The sequence below is a fragment of the Alosa pseudoharengus genome, unplaced genomic scaffold (assembly GCF_046254945.1).
Source record: "Alosa pseudoharengus isolate Yale_2024_CS ecotype anadromous, Long Island Sound unplaced genomic scaffold, YU_APseudo_1.1 YU_APseudo_1.1_scf_16, whole genome shotgun sequence".
Classification (NCBI taxonomy): Eukaryota; Metazoa; Chordata; class Actinopteri; order Clupeiformes; family Clupeidae; genus Alosa; species Alosa pseudoharengus.
In genome coordinates this window covers 6,848,475-6,871,478 of record NW_027468630.1, presented here as the reverse complement: position 1 = coordinate 6,871,478, position 23,004 = coordinate 6,848,475, and the positions used below count along the sequence as shown (strand labels likewise).

Here is a 23,004-nt window from a genome sequence, read left to right as displayed (position 1 = left end):
TAGCAACAGAGTTTGCTCGGTATATTGCTCAGAGTAATATACTGTTACATGTAGTTACAGTAGTTGTATAGATAGTTATATTGATATTTTTTATTCACAACATGTGAAAAAATAGCATTATAAGGCATCTGCATGCTGTTGTAAGTATCCGAGAACAGTACATCTGTTGCGTCATGCTTACCCCTCTCACAAATGTAATTAACATCAAAATAGCACACCATGTTTACCTCAGTTTCAGAGTGATCTGTGGTCTAAACAATTCCATTTGCACACCACCTAAACAGCACTATGAATGATGCACATGAATCTGTGTCTTTCAGTAGCCCTGACACCCTGGTCATTGTATCCAGGTTAAGTGAATACTGCCCGGTGAAGGGAAATGAAATAGAGTGCCATTCTCCCTTCCTAGTTAATATGGGCTTTATTCCTATTCCATTTTCATGGAAAGTCATTTTAGCCGCTTTTATAGAAGGTCATAAAATATATAGTGGATTTTTAACACTCTGCATAACATTTACATTTTCTATTGTATAGATGTGATCAGAGAAAGGCAGGAACTGAATAAAACATTCATGGCAGAAGCCATTTCTTCTGTGACATTTGGACCCGTATCTGCCATCAGGATTTTTTATGCAGCCAGGGGACCAAATGGTGGTCAAATGTTTAAACGTGGCCCTTCCGAATAAAATTTAAACTCTGCTTTCACATTAACGCCCCCCGGCTAGTCGATGGAAATGCATTTTCCTGGAGATAAGAGAAAAGTCAAATGGAAATGACTCCAGGAGCAATGTGGTGGTGGGGTTGGGGGTGAGCTCAGCACCATGATGATGGTCTGTGGAAATTGAAGCATGTCAGTAAAATTAGAAAATCCACCTTGGCCCTGGCAATCGGCAGAAATGTAAATGTTGCGCACTGCGTTAGTGGCATTGAGTGGCACACAATGGATCACTTATTTATCCTCCCCGCCCGCCTTTTATACGCGCACAATGAGCATTGCACATGCAAGAGCACAAATACAGTAAACTCAGTGGCCAAATGTTACTGGGGAGAGATGTTTTTCTTTGTATTTGTTGCAAAACAACTGCAAAAAGGGCACTTATGTTTGAATAAAATATGAATAAGTAAGTAGTTATTCCTTTACAGTCCATTGTATAAGTGTGTGCATCATTGTACAAGACCATTCATAAAACAAATGTCTTTGAGATGATTGTGGTTGTCCACAGAGAGGTCAGTAAGAGCCGTGCTAACCAGCCACTGTAACCACAGCCTGATGCTGTTTTAGCAAGCCTTAAGCTTCCTGACAGCCACAGGGGCTTGTATGAGGTGAATAACAGACGTGACTGGCCTCTCTTCACAACTTACAGTCATTCCACTCCAGTGGGCTTGTAATGCACATGCCTACACAGTCCACATGCACTTTTTTCTCTCATCTTTTTTTACCCCTTACAATTTCTCTCTCTCAGACCAATGATAAAGATGAGCAATGTGTTTTTTACATATGATAATCTCTCTGTATTTGGAACTCACAAATAAAAGCACATGCAGGCACACACACACACACACACACACACAGGTACAAGTGCATACACACTAACACAGATCATCCTTGAAATAACAACAAGATGATTGGCAGCACGATGATTAAACATAAGTGATGGATTTTGCTTAATCACAAACATAATAGTTAACATTTCTGGTGAAACAATATATAATACATATAGCAAACCCAGGAAACTAACGTTGTAAATACAAACGACTCAAACATTGCATGATTAACTTTTCCACATACACCTATGTGCTTAAAAAGCTTAGCCTAGAGGTTTCAATTCAATGATGTATATTCACAAAAATAGAAATGGCACATTTGGATTGAAATGTGTACTTTTATTGCTTTATCTTTATCCAATATACCCAAACCCAATTATCAATTCAAATGCACATACATTAACTGTTTTTTTCCCTCTGTAACAGCAACCACTTACATTTATTTAACTTTTCAGTGTCCACCAGGACCGTTATCCAGTCAGCACTCTGAACCATGTTCTACCACTTAACCCTCAATTGGTTGCCTACTTGAGAGAAAATATCACGAACAAATAAATTGTCCTTTTTATAATGAGCATGGGACAATAGATACTGTAAAGTACATTTATCATCCAAGTGCTTGACTTGACATCTGATCAAATGTAACCGGCCTGGATCTTCTCCATTGAGAATACTATGCTAATTCATTCTTTCACGATGTAGGCCTTGCCTGCTGCTATTCGCAGTGCTGATGTTAGCCTACTTTATTTTTCTAACTGTAAATAAACAATATAGCCTATTTTAAAGTAATTCAGTTTTGTGATCAGAGTTCTCTAACCAGCACAGTGTGCAGCACTGATGCGAAGGCAAATAAAGGCAAAGAAATCCAACGATTTCAAAGTGCGCAAAACAAAACAGGCATTGACAATTGCGCGCGTGAAATACTCACTCCATAAAGACATGGAGTGAGAGCAGAAGAAAAAGACGGCATGAAAATTCACCACGTGGAAGCGCCGCCACCGCGTCTATCATGGCTGTTCCTCCCCTGCATACGTACAGTGAGCAGTGGGGTAGGCTGCACATATTCAAACCCTGCACACGCCGCCATGCCTAAGCGGGGCTGTGCTCTAGAACGTGCTCTCTGACCCCAGTGGCAGTCCCTTCTCACTACACTGCGGTCGAGACTCCCCCTCTCCCAGATCGAGGCTTGCTCCTGCTCTCTCTCCCTCCCTCGCTCCGTCTCTGTCTGTCTCGCCTACTCTAAAGCTAGCCCGGAGGTCCCTCAGGGTCGAAGGTTCTGCCCTGCCTGCTCCGAGTTCCACCCCTCGGCCACCGACATCTGCATTGCCTCTCGCATGGACCAGCGTCTTTAAGTGAGAAGAGGGCGACCCCGACGCGTACCGGCCACTGAAAGGTATTCACCGCTCGCTTTAGCTTTGAAATTCACACAGGGAAAAAAAACAAGACACAAAGCCGTAGGTTAGAGGTGCCTTGTCATTTACGAGGGAGAGCAAGGAGGTTAGAACCGCGGCTCGCTGCCGAATAGCCTCGTTTACAGCTATGCATTAGACACAGAATCTCAAGTTCATGGGTTCATAGACTATATTTTCTGTTTTAAAAATTGAATTGTGGTGGAACTCGACGCGGTTATCTCGTAATATGTAGTGTCAGGTTCAATTTGGTCGTTTTTCCCTCTTTCTCTTAGATAAGTCATCTGATTGAAAGAGTACACTCAGTACTTGAAATGCGTATTCTGCTCAACTTAACCTCGTTTTCCTACATTTTATTCCACCTAGGGAGAGTTAAACAGAAAGGCGCGCATGTTGAGAGCTTTATCAGGAGCAAAGTCGTGTATTTAAAATGCAACGGCAGGTTTTAGCTGGCTAAGCTAGTTGTTGCTAGCAAGCTACTAAGGTAAGCGTTCGGTTTTGCAGAATACGCAAAGTGTACCAACGTTGCACATTGTTTTATGTGCAGTTGTGCACCATTTGACAGGCTCCCGCAAAGAATACCGGGCAAAGTTTATGAATGAATAATATTAAATCTCACTGTGGTGAGTAATACATATTCAAGTGCAATCAAATTTGGAAGCATTTTTGTGGTTGTGAATATATTATTTCCCAGGCCTGAGTTGCATTGCATAGAGGGAGGGATTTTTGGATACACTGACAACGCCAACATTATTAGGCTACATTCAATTGGTGGTTTGGTGCAGGGTCATATTCTTTTCTCGACAAGTGTTCCATCAACTGCCCTGCGCTACATTGTCTCTCAGCGTCGTTAAATTATGAGTAAATGCAAGCAATACATGTAACAAATCCTCAAGTGCTTGCACCTACAAGTTGCTGCAAGTTGTTAATGGATTGATTTGTTGGCTATTAGGTGGGTTTAGGGTGAGTGACGGAACGCCGGGGGTCCTATATAAAAAGCTTGAGGGGGCGATGTCATGTCCACATTGACTACTGACGAATCATCCGAAGGACCGTTGAGTTGAGAGAGAGAGTCTGGAAAGAATACAAGCAGGGGGAACATCGGTGCGCGTCGTGAAGTTGTGAGTTGGAATCGTGCACTGGGAATAATCACAAGTCGGTTTAGTTATTTGGTGAAATATTTGCAGCCTGTAGTTTATTTACTGTAAAGTTGGCGGTCTTCTTTAATCATCGAGAGTTTTTTTTTTTAATACGCGAATCTTAGCTTTTATGTAAAATATTTTTAACAAATTGTTTACCTCTAGACAATTTATTCTTAATACGCTAAAATATATTTTAAACTCAGAAAATTTACGATAGAGAACACACAGACGATTAAGTAGGCTTCTTCATTTAATTTAATGTGTTAATGTTGTTTTTACAGTGATAGATGTATCCGCTAGAAGAGTTTTCAACTAATTTTGTAATCAGGCTAACTATTGTACAACTGTTCTGAAATGGAATCAATATTGATTAGGCTACCGTGTTTTAATTTACAATTTACCTAAATAAGTTAACATATTTTTTACTATGTTCACTTTATTGCATATTGCAATATCTATAACATTACTTAGAATATTGAAATAATTGAATGGACATGCAATGCAACGTAAAATCATTAGACTTTTACAGGGAGTAGTTCAGAAAAAAGCATTGCTGTATTTTTTTCCCTTGTTGTCATACATCACCTGTAAGATTTTTTTCAGCACCTTCTTGTGCCGGTGTTGCATCCACGCTGCTCCTTGTATTTGCAACCTACTGTATGTCATAAGACCTGAGGATACTGACACCAGTCTAAATGACCCTGTCTCCTGTCTTGTTTCCTCCCACAGTGCAGATCCTGTCCTAGTATAGCGGCGAGCAAAGAAGGAGGAAGAAGTTGTCGTTTTTTTCCTGTCGTCTTCATTTTCCCACCTGAGTGGAGGTTCTTGGAGGATGCCGGCCGTGCGTCTCGGTGCAGGGACCTGGTAAACTTTCTAATGGTGTGCGTGTGAAGCAGGATGGCCCACGGAATGCCGGCTCAGGGCAAAGTGACCGTTACCGTGGACGAGTACAGCTCCAACCCCACGCAGGCCTTCACCCACTACAACATCAACCAGAGCCGCTTTCAGCCACCCCATGTCCACATGTGAGTATGCCAACATCGCCGCCACAAATCTCTTCCTGTCCTCCTTTTTAGTTCCGTTCTGTTCATGCCGACCCCCGCTCTCCCTTTCCCTCCGTGCACACAGGGTGATTTGTGCAGGAGCTTGTGTTTCACGTTTGTGACATGGCCACTTTGTTTTTGCGTCATTCCTTGAAGTTTGTTTTCGACTCATGACTGATGATGTTGTTGATGATGTCAAACAGTGTCAGAGTGTTGCTGTTTGTGTGGTTAGGTTTTGCTGAAAATGACCTGCACTGGAATTTCTTAATATGCTTTGTTCCATTTATGTGCATGATAAACCTAGTTGCCTTCTACAGAAAGATTTTGTTTAACTTCACTACAATTATTTTGTAGATTGTGTAAACAATTGAAACACAATGATAATTATTTTACCGCCACATAATCCGAGTGTGAGGTTTGTTTTTCAATCATAGACGTTTAATCGGTGAGACTAGATTTCCTAAAAAGTAAGCTGTGTGACTTTATGTGTTTTTGATTTCTGACACTTTTAAAATCTGACAAGCTTAGCCATTTCATCCTAAATGTTTCTGAAGAAAAACATTTCTCAACAATTTTCCCTCAAACGGATTTGATGAGTTACAACTCATCTGTTTCCATTTCCACTTACCGTTCTCCAAGATTGCCCATTATTAAATTCAGGAGCACTAATGTCCAGGGATTTTATTGTGTGTGTGTGTGTGTGTGCATGTATAATGTCCAGCAAAGACGCGTTTCGTTTCGCCGGCCACTGGTCCACCTCCGTTGCCCGTGTCTTCGTTCCCCGTGGCTCTGGCCTGTCGGTTAAGCCTGTGTGTAGTTTTCTCAGCGTCCTTAAGCTCTAAGGCGGCGGCCCCTCGCCCCAAATGGCCCTCCCTTAATGGCAGGGCCGCTGCTTATAGAATACCCGCTCTGTTCTGGGAAAGTGGGCCTTGTTTAGATTTGCCAGAGATAATGATCCGACTCGCCCTGGGCCAGCGTTCCATCTGCATCCACATTATTTGGACATAAATAAAAAATCAGAGCTCCTCTCTTTAAAGATACACACACACACACTCGGAAAAAGAAGGAAAACGAACGAGTGGGTGTGTGTGTGTGGGGGGGGGGGGGGGCCTTTGAAACTCTATACATGCTAATGTCTATGTGTGTGTGACTTTGTGTGTGTCTGTCTCTCTCTCTCTACTACAACACACACTCTTTGTCTTTCTCTCTCTCTCCTGCACACACACAAATACACTCACACGCACCTTCCAAAAGGCAACTGTTAGCCGTCTCTTTCTGGCTTTTTTTAAAAGGAGTGTTGTGACTCTTGTGAGTTGCACAGCACCGTGCTTTGTGTGTATCGCGGCCAAACACGCTCACACACACACACACACACACACACACGGCAGTGCTCCCTGACCCACATAGGAGAGCACACAGCCCCTCGTACATCAGTAGCAATTACCCTGGCTAATGCGTTGCAGCGTGACCCTGGAGTCAAAGACGGCGTTCTCCTGAGCACGGGACTCCCTCGGCCCCTCGCAATGCACACTCACAGAGCCGCCATTTGTTTGTTTTGGGGTGTTCATATTGGCTCTTTTCGCTCCCTTTCACATTTGTTCCACATTGTTTTTCTTTTCTTTCTTTCTCCTTCTTTCTCTTGTCCCCCCCCCCCCCCTGCTCTTCCTGTTTGAATGTGCTGGCGCAGTAAACACAGGGGGCAACAGAAAACATATGCTGTCGGTATGGTAATCACGCGGCAGCTAGTTTCAGGGAGATATACTGGACGAGGGAAGGCCCGGCGAGAGCGGAGAGGAGATAGCGACTGAGCGGCGCTTTGGTGTCAGGCCCGTGTCGCTGTATCAGTTCCTCATTTGCTCTCTTCTTAATCTAGATCTGAACGTTCAAGCTTAGTAAGGCGACCGCTACAATGCCTACACACCTGACTCCAAGTCTACCTATCGGCTCTCCCAAATTGGACCCACTGAAATGTTTTTACTGGACGTCACATAAATTGATTTGCGTGGTATCATTGCGTCACTATCATTGCGTCACTACAGCATCACAGACCTTACTGTCCTGTATTTGACCCTAGGCAGATGGGTCAGGCCCTTGAGTCGTGGATCTGCTCGAGGTTTCTTCCTATATGTATCTCCAATTCTAGGGAGTTTTTCCTCGCCCCTGTTACCCATGGGCCTCTCTCTTTCTTTTCTTTTCTTCCTTTCTTTTCTTTCTTTCTCTGATTGTCTACACTCTGTAAAGTGCCATGATACATGTGTAATGTTTTGGCACTCTATAAGCACAATAAATTGAATTGAAATTGAAATTCAAAGCTGCCTGGTATATTCCCTTTCTCCCTGTATTGGCAGAGAAATGGATCTTCTTACAGATCCCCTTTCTACAGTATTTTTCATCTGTATTAGATGGGGCACAGACTGCTCCTCAGGCTGTTAGTTTAGATAAAGATAAAGAGAAGTGATGAGCATAATAGGATTGTTAAAACGTCATGTCCTCTGACTGGTAAACACACTACGCCTTGAGACTCACGTGTCTTTTATTCTCCTCGTTGGTTTTCACTGTCATTCCATAAATCCAGATGCCATCCTTAGTTTCATGTTAATTATTCCCAGTCAATGAATAATTAAGAAGCTCATGAAAGTGTGAATCATTTAACAAGTTCAACTCGGCGACGCAGTGAGCGACAGCAGGCAGCATGTGCTCCACAAGCCCTTGTTGTAAAATCGGGGATCAAGTCTGGACCCCTAGTTCTGTCTGTCAGCCACTGTCTTGCAAATGGACGCGTGCCTTACAGCTGACACGTTGTCTCCCGCACTCTGTATCACAGTTACAGTGTGCGCTGAGTAAAATTCACAAAATTAATGAAAGCCACTGGGATGACAAGTTACCCAGATAAATCCCATCTACACGCAACCTGCAACCATTTTTTTTTCTACTCAGCAAATTAAATTCTTGTCAGACATGAAAAGAGACCTCCCATTATTGTTTTTTTTTAGAACGTTACAGCTTTTCAACACCATTTATTAGAATGATTTAACTTCAGTCACTTCTAAATATACAGTTTTTGCCACAGTGTTTCTCTCTCTTGTGGTCAAAGCAATTGTTCCAGTCTCAAGATTTTTCAAATTAATACTATTTCCTGAAGGGTCTTGGTACATTCTTGGTACATTCCTTCTCCTCTTATTTTATAGTAATTCATGTGTTTTCTCATGATTGGTTATAGAAATGCAGTGCAGTACACACACACACACACACACACACACACACACACACACACACACACACACACACACACACACACACACACACACTGGACTCTTCCAATCAGGGGCGAGATTGGAACTAGCAGAGCTTGATGGGGACAGTAATTGTTGTGAGCATCTCCATGTCGGCCTCTTCCCGGGCCCAGTAATGCAAATGTCCTGCAGAATTAAATCAGGCAGACATCACCTCTCTCCTCTATCACTTTCTCCTCCTCTCCTCTCCCCTGCCCTTCTCTCTCGTCCCCTCTGTCCGTCCGTCAGTCCTCCTCCTTCTGTCCGTCCCCTCTCTGAAGAGGCCTTGAACCAGGGAGGATGTGGCCCTCGGCTCCCAATTTTAGCTCCTTTTGTGTGCGGCGGGCGGGCGTGCGGGCGGCTGCATGGAGGGGACCCTTCCCTAGCCCCCACTAGAGAGGCTTTGAAATGGGAGAACCCTTGATTAAGCCGGCGGGCCCCTTCTGCTGCCTGCGCCTGAGGACCGCGGGTCGCCGGGGTCAAGTGACAGTTGACATTGGGCAGGTCTGGTCCTCAGTGTTGATTGAAGTCTCTCTCTCTCCCTCTCTTTTTTTTTTTATTAATGCGGGCAGAGGAGAGTTCCTGCTTCAGGGCAGGATGGAGACACAGAGGGGTGAACGCCTCGGGCTTATGGCAGCCCCTTCTCACACACAAACACCAGGGCCCCCCCTCGTAACGAACTGAGAATGTTGAACCTCACGAGCAGCGGGGGGGGGGGGGGGGGTCTGGCGCTGTCGAATGTAGTGCTCTTCACCACCAACCACATGAACTTGCTGTGGTTGACAAGAACAAAAAAAAAGTGGCCTTGTCACAATGGGTAGGGTCTCGTTCACAGCTATGTTCTTTTTTATTTTTTGCTTTTCCCTCGGCCATGATTTCAATGAGCCTTTTCTTCCCCCGTCCTTGCAAAAGCTTGGCGCGTGCGCTCAGGCCCTGAATGCGTCTGCACAAGTGTCCGGTGAGGAGGACGCAGGAATGCTCGTCCTCCTCGCTCGCTCGCTCACTTCACGGCCTCCCCGGATGCGGCCGCGTGTAAATTAGCACGGGGAGCAAGAGAAGGTGGTGGCCGTTTATTTAGAAATGCATCAGCGGTGGGCTTTGTCTGCTCTGCAGTGGGATTCAACACTTTTCCATCAGGCCCGGCAAAAGCCCCATTACACCTCTGCTGCATTGTAGAGAGAGAGAGAGAGAGGGAGGGAGAGAGAGAGAGGGGAAAAAAAGCTGCAGGAGCACATTAGAGCTCGAGCACCCTGTCACCCAGACTTATATTAAAACCCTTCTACTTAAAGTGTGTGTGTGTGTGTGCGTGAGAGAGAGTGTTTGTGTGTTCTGTTTGCCTTTTTTCTGTCTCTCTTTGCCTCTCTCTCTCTCTCTCTCTCTCTCTCTCTCTCTCTCTCTCTCTCTCTCTCTCTCTCTCTCTCTCTCTCTCTCTCTCTCTCCCTCCCCAGTCCAGCTCTACTCCTCATCTTCATTCCTCTACCAGCAGCCTCTCCAATTTCTCTCTCCTTCTTCCCTCTTTCTTTCTTTCTCTCACACACACACGCACACATAGACATACTGTACTCTCACACACAGACACACTCTGACATTTCTGTGCTCAATTTGTTTCTCTGAAGTTTATTGAATTAGTGCCGACGGCTGAAAAGCTGAAGATAAGATAGACGTTCCTCTCTCTCTCTTTCTCTTTCTCTCTCTCTCTCACACACACACACACACACACATACACACACACAGTTTGTGTATGAGTGTGTGGAGGAAATGCATTTTGATGTTTCACCTTCTAGAGCAATAAAAGTGCCTAAGATGGGGAGTGGAGGAGCAAATGTAAATATTTGTTAGCTCTTGATGATTATCATTTAAATTTTTTTCTCTCTCTCTCTCTCTGGCTTGTCGTGTTTCCCTGGCTCGGTTTATTACACACACACACACACACACACACACACACACACACACACACACACAGCTTCTGAGGGAGGATGATAAGGAGAAAGAGTCCATTTCCCGCCACAGATCAGTGCCGTGGTGATGCTATCCCCATCAAAGGCTTGGCTGCGGGGCACACTCTCTTCCCAAGCTGCACCAGTGCAAACTCCAAAACATGCTCCTCTGAAATATTAATAGTCACAGGGGTTTGGGTCTCTCTCTCTCTCTCTCTATCACTCTCCTTTTCTTTTCTTTGTTTCTCTCTCTCTCTTATTCCATCACCCATCTTCAAATGGAGTCTCTGCTCTCGGGCTATGGCAGACATGAGGAGGCTAAAGTGGTCAGCGTCAGAGAGAGCAACTGCATGGGCAGGGGTCGCTATAGCGACTAGATTGGACCGGAGTGGGGAGAGCTTTCTCTGTTCGATAGCAGTACCTTTCAGAGGCTATCACAGATTTTGCTTTTTGCCGTTTTTTTTTCAAGCATTGCTTCTAATAATTTGTTCTGTGGCCATATTGCTTCTCTCCTGCCTGGTTGTTGATAAGTTGGTGGAGAGACGCATAAATTGGGCATCTAATAACGAGGGAGAGAGGACGGGGCCGGCTTAAGTCCATTAGCGGTTCTGTGAATGTCCCCTGAGCCGGCGAGTTCACCGCTTGAGTCCCAAATTAGTGCAGCCACTGACCAGACAATCACCAGCTTGCAAGGAGGGCAGAGAGGGCGGGGTCAGGCCATGTCTGCGAGAATGATTCAGGCTTCTGATTGGCTGGAAAATTGCCTGTTTTGTGGAGCTCAAGGCAAGTAGATGGAGCCCTTCTTACACAGCTGTTACCAGTCGACATGAAAGTGCCCTCGAATGTCAACATGTTGTGTGTTTATTGTATGTGTTTTCATAGTTTATGTTTGCTTATGTCTTAACACAAAAGTCCCCACCTCCTTCAAAAGATTAATGTTTAACCTAAACCTGAATATTTTGGTTTAATTCTATTGATATCTAGGCTGTTTCTGCACATTATATAAATAATAATGTGTTGTATTATTCATGGGTTTAATTAAAAACAAGTGTTTTTTATAACAGCTGGCTGCCTTATATTTTAAGTCATGAAAAGTAGTTTTCCTTTTCCACACTTTCCACAAAAGCAGCTCAGGAAATGGCACACAGGCCAGTCTGATTTACAGTGATTTAAGACGCGATGAATTAAGATGCGCTCAGACCAGAGGGGCCGTTACACTTTGACCCAATTCAGACGTCTGTTTTTCCAAAAGGCCAAAGAGTGGAGCGGGCTCTTGTCAAATAAAATCTCCCTTACAGATATCATAGAGGCTTCCCTCACTGCCTCTCTCTCTCTCTCTCTCTCTCTCTCTCTCTCTCTCTCTCTCTCTCTCTCTCTCTCTCTCTCTCTCTCTCTCTCTCTCTCTCTCTCTTCCCTTACTGTGCCACATGTGCCTTTAATAAAGACTCGGCTCTGTATCCGCTGTCTGTCTCTCGTCCTTCTCCTTTCCTCTCCTTCGCTTCCTTTTTTTTTTTTTTTCTCCCCCTTTTTCTTTCCCTTTTTCTCCTCCCTATCAGCGTTTGGCCGAACACATCTTTTTATTATGAGTTGCCGTTTTTTGTGTCGTCTCTTCTCACGAGGCGAGATACTCCCCTTTAGGGACTTGCTGCTATCTCTGAGTTTAACAGGTACTCAGGCCTGTGGTGGCTTTCTGTACTGTATTGCCATGTTTTATGGAGCCACTTTCATCTGTGTGATTTTCTTTTTCCTTTTTTTTTGTCCTTTTTCTTCTCTTGTCCGACTGGATGATAACATTATCACACACACTTCACCCCCCGCCATCCTCCCCCTCTTTTTTGCCGTCTCGCTTTCATTTTGGGCAGATTTGGTTTGGAGGGAGTGGTATTTCCCATGGTTTTATCCTAACCCGATTTTCTCGGGGAATAAACTCGCGCCTGGAATAATCTTCCCACTCCCTTACACCTGATGAATATTTAAGATGCCAAGGACGTCAAACACGAGCTCTCTCTTTCAGTGCAACCGCTCTGTCTGTGTGTGTGTGTGTGTGTGTGTGTGTGTGTGTGTGTGTGTGTTTGGCAGTTTGTGTTTTCGTTTGGGTGAGGGTGTATACAGACTAGGCGAAAACAGCTTTCCTGTTGTGCGTGTTTTTTTTTCTTGGTGGCGTTTTCACTTGCTTGACACATAGTGGAAGACAGGTGAAAATGGGATCCTGTGTGTGTGTGTGTGTGTGCACGCATGTTGTGTTGTGTGTTTGCACGGGTGAAACAGGGTGCAGAAGTGACAGGGAAAGAAGCTGGTGTGGATTATGAACAAACTGTATGCAATCTCCGTAAATACTCAGCATGCATTCCTAAATGATTCAGAAAGCTCCCCCCCGCCACCCCCCATCTCACCCCCTTCAAAGTTATGCATCGTATTTCTAGGGGCAGGAAAACACGCTACACACAAGCACACATACACACAAAGCCATGCATACGCACACAGACTTAGCCCATTACAGCTTGGCATGTTTTAATTGATCTGGGTCATTTTCTTTCATTTAATGCCAGATTAAATCTCAGCGCCGGAGAAATGTGAAACTCTCCCTTTTTTTCCTTACCTCTTTTTTTTCTCTCTCTCTCTGTTTTGGTGCAATCTCAGCTAGGAGGGTGTGTGTTTTCTTTGTCTTTCCCAAAATGTGTGTGTATTCAGGCAATTTTAGAGGGTATGTGGACCGAGCACTTTGACAGGCTCCTGCCCTCATTTTGTGTGTGTGTGTGTGTGTGTGTGTGTGTGTGTGTGTGTGTGTGTGTGTGTGTGTGTGTGTGTGTGTGTGTGTGTGTGTGTGTGTGTGTGTGTGTGTGTGTGTGTGTGTGTGTGTGTGTGTGTGTGTGTGTGTGTGTGTGTGTGTGTGTGTGTGTGTGTGTGTGTGTGTGTGTGTGTGTGTGTGTGTGTGTGTGTGTGTGTGTGTGTGTGTGTGTGTGTGTGTGTGTGTGTGTGTGTGTGTGTGTGTGTGTGTGTGTGTGTGTGTGTGTGGTAATGAAGGCATGTCACAGGCCTTTGCACTCTCACTGCCTCTGTAACTAGAACTGCCAACTCCATGACTTCACGTGCCACAGAGGACAAAATCTAATCAGTGTGTGTGTTTTGGGGCCGTGAAAGATGGAGGAAGAAAGGGAGTGTGTAAGGGTAAGAGAGTGTCATAGGGCAGTTCAAGTGTGTCTGAGCGAGACACTTAAGACGTCTGTGTTTTTGTGTGTATATATACTACAGTACATATTCACAGTATTAACATTCATTTTGCTGCATTCAATCAATAACACATATGGCTGTCCCTTCAGCTTTCTTTCGGCTTCAATATTTCTCCCTCTCTCCTCCTGTATTTACAGAGCAGCCATTCCCCATGCTGGTGGCCCATTTCAGATGTTCTCGCTCTCCTTACAGCCCGATCTCTCGAAATGATTTTTAGCCTTCTCTCCTGTTCCCGGCTCTTTTCTTTGTTCGATTGAAACCAGTCCCCGTCATTTATTTTTCCCCCTTTTCCTGTAGTTAGCAAATTTTTTTTCTGTTCTAGATGCGCCCACACACACACACACACTACCAGTCAACCTTTTATGGGCTTAGCAAAAAAAAAAAAAAGTGTCCCAATTTGAGGCTCCGTAATGGCAATAACCGTATTTTGCCATCACGTATGATTTCGAGGAGTGCTTATGCCCCCCCCTTCCTTGTCTCTTTGTGTATGTGCCACTGCTTATCTAGGGCCGTAATGGCGGTGATGTGTGTTCAGCCGAGACGGCATGCCTCTCCGCGGCGCACTGCACAGTGAGCGGCGGCTCTCTCTCTCTCTCTCTCTCGCTCTCTCTCTCTCTCTCTCTCGCTCTCGCTCTCTCTCTCTCTCGCTCTCTCTCGCTCTCTCTCTCGCTCTCTTTGTCAGGCAGAAGACGCAAGTGTTAATTAGGGAACGGCGAGGCCTTCTGTGGACTGACATCCCCTTTTAGTAATGAAATAATGGAGGAGATGGAAAGTGCTGCTTATTGCACATTGCTGACTTCAATTACAGCCAAGATCTCTCTCACTCTTTCTCTCTTTCTCTCTCTCTTGCTTTCTTTCTTGTTCCTCATCCCCCTCTTTCTCTCTTTCTCTCTTGCTTTCTTTCTTGTTCCTCACCCCCCTCTTTCTCTCTTTCTCTCTCTCTTGCTTTCTTTCTTGTTCCTCATCCCCCTCTTTCTCTGCCTCCATTTCTGCCTTTTTGCTTTTAGATGAAGAGTCCCCCCCCCCCCCCTTCTCTCTCTGTTTCCTTTACTCTCCCCTCTTTGCCACCACCAGCCCCCCCTCCCCCTTCCCCAGCCAACTCCTACGCAACCTTTTGGACAAATAAATAAAGAGGATCTCCAGACGAAACAAGCGTGATGTCTTCGAATGGAAAGCCAATCCTGTCCTCTCCTTAATTCTTGCAGCTTTGCGTTTGGTCTGGGCATCAAAGAGCTGAGCTGCCCTTCCCGTCGGTTAGAGAGGATCTCTCTTTCTCTCTCTCTCTCTCTCTCTTTCTCTCTCTCTCTCTCTCCCTTGCTCTTTGCACTCTTAGTGCTGGTGCTCAGAGTGCAGCGTTATATTTTAAGAGTGGGCTGTAGGAGAAGTCAATTATTCTGTCTAGACATTGACAGATGTGATATTGTGCATTTTATTTAGCTGTGTTCTGATGTCCATTGATATCCATTTTGTCACGTGCAAATGTTACAAACGAAAAGTCTGAGATTGAAATTTAGTTTCAATCTTTTTGAGCTTTTTTGCACCTGCATTGTCTGGATGTTGTAACCTTTCTAACAGATTATTATTTGTTAAATATTTTTTCATTTTCATCTTTTCTCTCTCCCTCCTTCTCTCCGGCTCTTAGGGTGGACCCCATCCCTTATGACACTCCCAAGCCAAGCGGCCACACGCGTTTTGTGTGTGTGTCCGACACACACTCGCGGACAGATGGCATCCAGATGCCGTACGGCGACGTGCTGCTGCACACGGGCGACTTCACCGAGCTGGGCCTCCCGTCCGAGGTCAAGAAGTTTAACGACTGGCTAGGTACAGCACCTCAGTTAACCCCCGCTCGGTCCTGCTTAACCCCTGACACTGCACAGACAACCTGCCTGTCTGTGTGTGTGTGTGTGTGTGTGTGTGTGTGTGTGTGAGAGAGAAAAAGAGTTAGATGTCGGCAGTTGATCAGTGTACTGAGCTCCATGACAGCTTTGCAGTGTCTGGTCAGCCGGTCTCTCAGACAAGTGTGTGTGTGTGCGTGTGTGTGTTTGTGTGTGTGTGTGTGTGTGTGTTTGTGCGCGTGTGTTTGTGCGTGCGTGTGTGTGTGTTCGTGTGTGTGTGTGTGTGTGTGTGCACGTCTGCCACCTGTGTCAGTCTGTGTCTTCCTCTCTTAACTCCACTCTTATCTCTTTCTCCATCCGTCCCTCATTCATATTCCCCAATACATTTACCTATATGTTTATATATTAGCATTCCTTAATACATTTCCCTTTTTGTCTATATTCATGAAACATGTCCGTTATAAATGTATTCATAGTGCTTCATACTGTACATGGGTCTGTGTCTAGAGTCATATTCCCTCCTACATTGGCCTATAAGTCTGTTGTCATATGTCTTTATATATTTGTCTCTCTACTAAGTGTGTGACTCTCTCTCCTTCTCTGTGTACACACTACTCCAGACTTTACAGCCCTCATCATTACGGTGGGCTTCTGGAGCTGTTAACACACACGTTGTTTACTCTGTTGGGTTTTTGGATTAAGGCATTTTATCTTCCCCTCTCTGAACAAGAAAGCGAGTCTTGAGATGGAGCGTCTGTTTTCTTTGCCTTTATTTGTGACACGTGTAGCACATTGCTTTAGTTGTTCTACTAATTAAGCTGCCTTCATTCTTATCTCCCTCTCTCTCTCTCTCTCTCTCTCTCTCTCTCTCTCTCTCGCTTTCTCTCTCTTTCTCTCTCTCTGTGCCACTACATTTGTTTTTGTCCTCTGTTTTTCCTCATGAAAGGGAATTACATTTTGTGCTATTTTTTTTTAAACTGTCATTGATGAATTCGTTAGTTTTTTTAAAGACTTATTTATATAATTCCGGTCTTTTCTCTCTCATTACATTACACATTTTCTGGACCAAATAAAAAAGAAGCTAATTTTTGTGATGCCAGGTATTGTCAAGTGAAGGCTCTCAGACTTTTGTGAAAGCAGGACCATTTTCAAGCTTCTATTCAGCCACATTCACTCACTCTCTCTCTCTCACACACACACACGCACACCCACACACACACACACACACAGACCTTCCACATGGTCATCTTGCTTGTGCAAAATTTTGAAGTAGTACCTCCTTGAAGCCGTTAGACTGGTGTGTGTGTGTGTGTGTGTGTGTGTGTGTGTGTGTGTGTGTGTGTGTGTGTGTGTGTGTGTGTGTGTGTAAGAGGGGTATTCTGGTTCCAGAGGACTAGTATTTATCAGAAAGAAGAGAAGCATGCCGAAGCCATTCATTGGCCATCTCTGCCTGCCTGCCTGCATCTCTGCCTGCATCTCTGCCTGCATCTCTGCCTGCTGTCTGGGTCCAGAGCCGGCGCTGCTGTGCTACTCCTGCAGCCTTCCCAGCCTTAGCGGCGGGCGGCCCGGAGCGCATTTAAAACATGGCCACCATCTCAAGGCTGCCCTCTCTCACCCTCTGGCATTCCCCGCCACGGCCGTCTGGACGCCTGTCTGTCTGGCTGGCAGCTTGCGTGTCTCCTGATCGTCCCTCTTTTTTTAATTTTTTTTTATGTTCGTCCCTTCTGGTGTCCTGTCCTTTACAGCTCTCTCCCTCTCATCTCTGGGTGGCCGAGGACACGCGCCTCTGCTCAGAGTCAGGTTTCACGGGGGACGGGTCACCTCTGTGGTCAGGGCTGGAGTAGCGAATGGGGCCTGCAGGCCGTCACCTCCGCTACCTGCTGCTGGTTCAGGCTTACAATTAACCCAGCAGTTTCTCATCTTTTACATGTCTGTCTCAGTCTCTGTCAAACACACACACACACACACACACACACACACACACACACTCTCTCTCTCTCTCTCTCTCATTATCTCTTTCTCTCCCTCACACTCTTTTTGTGCTTTACCCTTTATCCTCACTCATACCCTCATCTTGATCATCTGTCAGGAGTGAAGTTTAAGCATGTGTGTGTTTGTGTGTGTGTGTGTGTGTGTGTGTACGCAGTGCCTGTCAGGAAGACAGAGGGCCTGTGCGTTTTAATGGCTCCCCCAATCTCCCTCAGATTAACACATCAATCCTGGCCCTGCACCACTCTGTCCTTAATTTATCTGTTTAGCAGGTCCTGATGCATGACGCGCTCTCATTAGGCCCCGAGCGAGCGTAAACATCACTCACCGACGGCCCGCACTCATCAGTACACACAGCTACATGCTGTCATTTACACACACACACAAACACACACACACACACATGTGTAATGTCTGTATCTGTGGGGATACGTGCGAGAGCGCACTTGCTTTCGTGCTTTCACTTGTTTGTGTCATCGGTTCTGTCCTCTGTGAGGGTCTAAATATTGTCTTACGGTCTTGTTGTGTACCTGTATATTGTGTGTGTGTGTGTGTGTGGGTGTGTGTGTGTGTTTGGGTGTGTGTTTGGCAGGGCAGGGGTCAGGGCCGTGGGCTTTAGACTGGCACCTGGTTGGACAAAAGTGTGTTGTGCGTCTTCATCACCCTCTGTGGAGAGTGTGTGTGTGTGTGTGTGTGTGTGTGTGTGCTTTTTGTGTTTGGCAGAGAAGGGGCCAGTGTGATGGGCTTTAGACTGGCACCTGGCAGAACAATAAAGAAACGGACAGACAGGACACAGTGGCGCCACTCTGCCCCTTGAACTTTAGTGTGTGTGTGTGTGTGTGTGTGCACAAGTGAAAGTTATTTAGCATCAGCTGTGTGCCCGTGAGAGCATCAGGGCTTAAGTGATGCTTGTATTGTCTTTTTCCGTTTGGTGTGAAAGTGACTGTGTGTGTGTGTGTGTGTGTGGGGAGAGTGCACGCGTGTCATCCCAAGCCCGCCATGTTCCTGCCATACCTCCTGTCACAAGGGATTGAAATACAACATCGGGGGTCGAGAGGGTTGGGAGGGAGGATCAAGAGGAGAGAGTCAATCAGCAGTCCCCCCCACCGCCCCAGCCAATCAGCAGTCCCCCCCCCCCCAGCACTCCAGCCAATGAGCAGTCACCCCCACCACTCCAGCCAATCAGTCCAGCACACTCGCACTGCTGTCACACAGGCTCAGGCTGCTGGGTTTTATTTTGTTTCTATTGCTTTTTCTATAGGGTATAGCTGTATTGCATTGGTGTGTTGAGGTTAGGGCTGTCACTTTACGTTCGAAAATCGATTGCACAATCGATTAGACCAACCAACACAAGTTTCAAAAACTAAAATAGGGAATCGATTTTAACCAAATATGTACACTATTAATTTTAAACGAATTAAACAAATGAAAAAGATGGATGTAACAAACAGAACAGAAAAATAACAAAGAATTCCGAAGTGCAGTAAGCATTGCGAAAGCTAAAAAGAAAATTCCCACCAATTTTACGCACCGGAAACAGCTTTTTCAATCGACTGCTGTGCTGCTGGTGTTTTGCCAAATAATTGAGGACAACGCGATCAACCTGTGCTACATGAGAGATACGAGTGATAGGCCCTAATAACTTGAGGAGTTCTATATGGAAGCAGTTCGGGGTTTGGGTATATCAAACTATGGAGAAGGACAAAGCGGTATGCAAACTGTGCAGTCGTGAGTTCTACGTAGGCGAAATTTGTTGTCCTTGCCAGATGAATGTCGTTCCGCTTAGCTCTGCCTAGCTTTATTCACATCCATCTGGAACCTCTTCCATTGAGAGTGATTTCTCCAACCAACTTTATGGTTTAGCCAATCAGGACGCAGGGCGGGAGTTTCATAGATGTGACATAGCGTAGAAGCGACTGTGAGACTGTTATCAGCGTCACGGGTTGGCTTCGATGAGAGTGGTTGAAGTAGCACGTCAATAGATGACGGACAAGTGGCTTATTCAATCATATGCAAGCATTTTTTGATTAGGTCCAACCTTCTGAAGCAACACTTCAATGGATCGGTTCCAGATGGATGAGTGGAGCTAGGCGGAGCGAAATTCATCTGGCTAGGGCCAGGTTACTCCTGTTTGTCATTGTGCACAAAACTTCACGCCATTGTGCGTCTTCAAGCGCCCCCTTTACGTTCGTCCTAATGCCTGTTAGTTGTTCGTGGATTGTCCTATATTTGGCATTGAAAATTGAAACGTCTTTAGACATGAAAAATCGATTTTACAATCGATTCAATGAACAATTATGTCTCAAGAATCGAACAGGATTTTTTTCACAAACGTGACAGCCCTAGTTGAGGTAGATTATGAAAAGCAAGTAAAACTGATTTGTCTGTACTAGCAAAACACACACACACACACACATACACACACACACACACACACAGAAATGTAATTTCTCTTTGCCAGTTCCAGGTGAGGGTAGAGAATCATCGGCTCTGGCATCTGTCTGTCAGTCTGGTGTTTTTATCACCTGGGTTTTTATTACATTATATATTATATGTATATATATGTATGATTTTTTTAATCGATTGACAGCCCTATATAGGGCTGTCAATCGATTTAAAAAATCTAATTAATTACATACTCTGTGATTAATTAATCTAAATTAATCGCATATATTTTTTTTTATTTTTTATTATTTTTTTTTTATTTATATTTTTTGCTGTGAAAGTATTTTACATATTTAAATTCAAATGAATCATTGAATAATCAGCATTAGTGACATTAAAGTTCAAAAACTCGTTTATTATTATTTTCACTGTTCAAATAATTGCCATAATAATCTATGATATGACCTAATATGCTGAGGAAATAAATTCAAAAGTGCTTCGGGAAGAAGTTTTTTTTTTCACATACAAGGCATTTCAGGGGGGGACACAATGAAAATAAATTAACACTCCCCTCAATGTCAACACTTATTTCTTTGCATTAATGTGCGACTATAGAGTTGATGAACTCCGGTGATATGCAAATTCCTTGCTGCAGACATTGCAGAGGACTTTATTTTCAACACTTTATTTTTTATGAACACCATCAGGCCATTTTTTAATGAGTAAATGTTCCAATCAATGATCCAGGCAGCACGTTTTCTTCTCTCTCCTTCATTTTACAGTCTAATTTTTACTGACTAGAATGGCTCGGGGTCAAAGGTCATACGGAATCGATTAATCTGCACTAATTTTTTTAATCAGTTATTTTTTCTCAAATTAATTAATCGAAATTAATCAGTTATTTTGACAGCCCTAATATATATATATATATATAATATATATATATAATGATATATTATTACATTATATAATTATATATATGTGATATATTATTACTTTCCTATGGACCTGAGATGCTACCAGCTGGGATGAATCATTTTGAACAAAACTCAGAGAAATACACAGGAGTACTGTGGAAATGTAGTGGCATGAAGTCTAAGAAATGAATGTAAATCCCCAATGAATCCTGTCCAGTCAGAGTTCATAGCGTGTTTCCGACTTTTTTTTCCTCTTTTGGAAGCAAGGGGACATGACAAGTTTTTTTTTTTTGTGTGGGATGGATGTGTGTGTTTTTTTGTCTGTACGTCTTTAAATTGTTTAGACTGAGTCATTTCTTACCCTCTTTCCTTCTCTCTCTCTCTGCCTCTCTCTCTCTTTCTTTCTCTCTCTCTCTCTTTCTCTATCCCTCTCTTGCTCGCTCTCCTTTATGTGCCTCTCCTTTGTAATTGGTTGTTTTTATTCTGGAGCCTGGTGTAACGTAAACAGCTATGGATCATTCCCAAGCCTGCCCTTTCTTCTGGCTGCTTGGTCCTGCAGGCTAAATGATGCAGAGAGGAACAGAACGTTTTTGGGAAGGGGCGTGGGACACTTTCTTCGCCCTCTTCCCCTCTCTTTGTGTCACTTTCGTCTGTCTGTCTGTCTCTGTCTGTCTCTCTCTCTCTCTCTATATATATATCTCTATCTCTCTCTCTCTCTCTCTCTCAATTTGTGCAATTGTTTTTCTGTATTTTCTGCATATACTACTTAGTCATTATAATTGAGTCCTTGCACTGCTGCCACCTGGTCAGGTCTGAGATGTGATGGAGTTAAAGGAGTTAAAATGCTCTGTTCCCCAGCTGTGTGTCCAGCAGAGCTGCTGTGGTCAGGTCTGAGATGTGATGGAGTTAAAGGAGTTAAAATGCTCTGTTCCCCAGCTGTGTGTCCAGCAGAGCTGCTGTGGCTGAGGCGATTGTTGTACAAGACAAAGTAAAAAAAAATAAAAATTCTCAGGCTTCTTCAGTAGCACCATATGAAAGGTTCCAAAAACACAAACACATAAAATGTGATTTTGGCTGAATTGCACATTTGAAAGCTTCTGTCTACTGCGTCATCTGCAGTTTAAAAGGAACAGCATGGCTATAGTTGCTGAAGTGTGTATTCTGATTTTTTTCAATAAGTTGGCCTAGAATGATTTCTTTTTTTTTTTAAGAGAGTAGTTTCTGATAACTCCGGATGCGGATGTGCCTCTGGCGTATTCAGTTATCCTGTTCATTTGCTGGGCTTTTCTAAACACCTTGCCATGTTGTACTGTAAACAGTGTCATGGAGTTGACATTGTGGAAAGCTGAGCAACTGTGTGACGTGGAGTTGGGAGATTTGAATTGACCTTTAGGCTCAGCAAGGCCAGTTTATTTATAAAGCGCATTTCCAGTCTACACAAAGGCAATTCACTGTGTGTTACATAAATAAAAGCAAAAGGAGCCCAATATGAGACCAATAATCAATATAATTCAAAATCAATAATCAATAATTAAAAGAACACAGCAAATCATTAAAAAAATATTACTAAACTAGAAGGGAAAGTCGGAGAGCATAGACCTCTGTCAGGGCTAAATGCTGTACAGTACGTTGTGTGGCGCAATGTCGGCGAAAAGTGAAACTGAAGTCGTGTACTACTGAACTACTGTATCAAGTGATGATACAAGGCTGATTTGTTTATTTGCTAGAGATATAATATAAATATGGTGGGTGAAAGTGAAGTTATCTGAGTTAGAATGCTAAGATTTCAGCCCCGGTCTACTCTTTCGTTTGTAGCACAGAAGAGTTGAGGTGTTTACTGTACTAATGTTAATTTGCTTTGCTTTGTTGCCAAACACAATCATTTCTGTATTTTGCTTATTTAACTGAAGAAAACTTTGGCTCATCCAGTGATTTAATCGCTCTAAACACTGACACAATGAGTCTATTGGGCTAATAGTCATCTGGTGAGAGGACCAGATATCTCTGTGTACAATTCAAACAAGCCATAGTGCTGTTGTACACACATCAAGTTGCAGATTTGACACAATCTCAATGTTCTGTCAGCCCTTTGTCCTCCTTTTCTCATCTTGTTTAAGTAATCATAGTGTTTTTGGAGCAGCGTCTGTTTTGAAATAGCATGGCAATGGCAATAACGCTCTCCTGCTAGGGTGCAGGAAGATGGAGCGGGCTGCTGGGAATTGCATCGGCGGTCACGTTGACATCACCAACAGTACCGGCCCAGCCCAGCTCGGCCTAGTATAGGACTGTACACACA

The 23,004-nt window shown here is 44.2% G+C and overlaps 1 protein-coding gene across 2 annotated transcripts in view; it reads left to right on the top strand.

Moving 5' to 3' along the window:
* Positions 1 to 2,737: 2,737 nt before the first annotated feature.
* Positions 2,738 to 23,004, top strand: part of mpped2a (metallophosphoesterase domain containing 2a) — a 54,872-nt gene continuing 34,605 nt past the window's right edge. Inside the window, exons 1-3 of one of the 2 annotated variants that reach the window (XM_076288060.1) lie at positions 2,738 to 2,938; positions 4,826 to 5,121; positions 15,222 to 15,403. In XM_076288060.1, the coding sequence (XP_076144175.1) occupies positions 4,994 to 5,121; positions 15,222 to 15,403 (310 nt within the window). In that variant the 5' untranslated portion in view covers positions 2,738 to 2,938; positions 4,826 to 4,993. Of the gene's footprint in view, positions 2,939 to 3,923; positions 4,076 to 4,825; positions 5,122 to 15,221; positions 15,404 to 23,004 lie in introns of those variants that run through there. The other variant, XM_076288061.1, reaches the window with a different exon arrangement.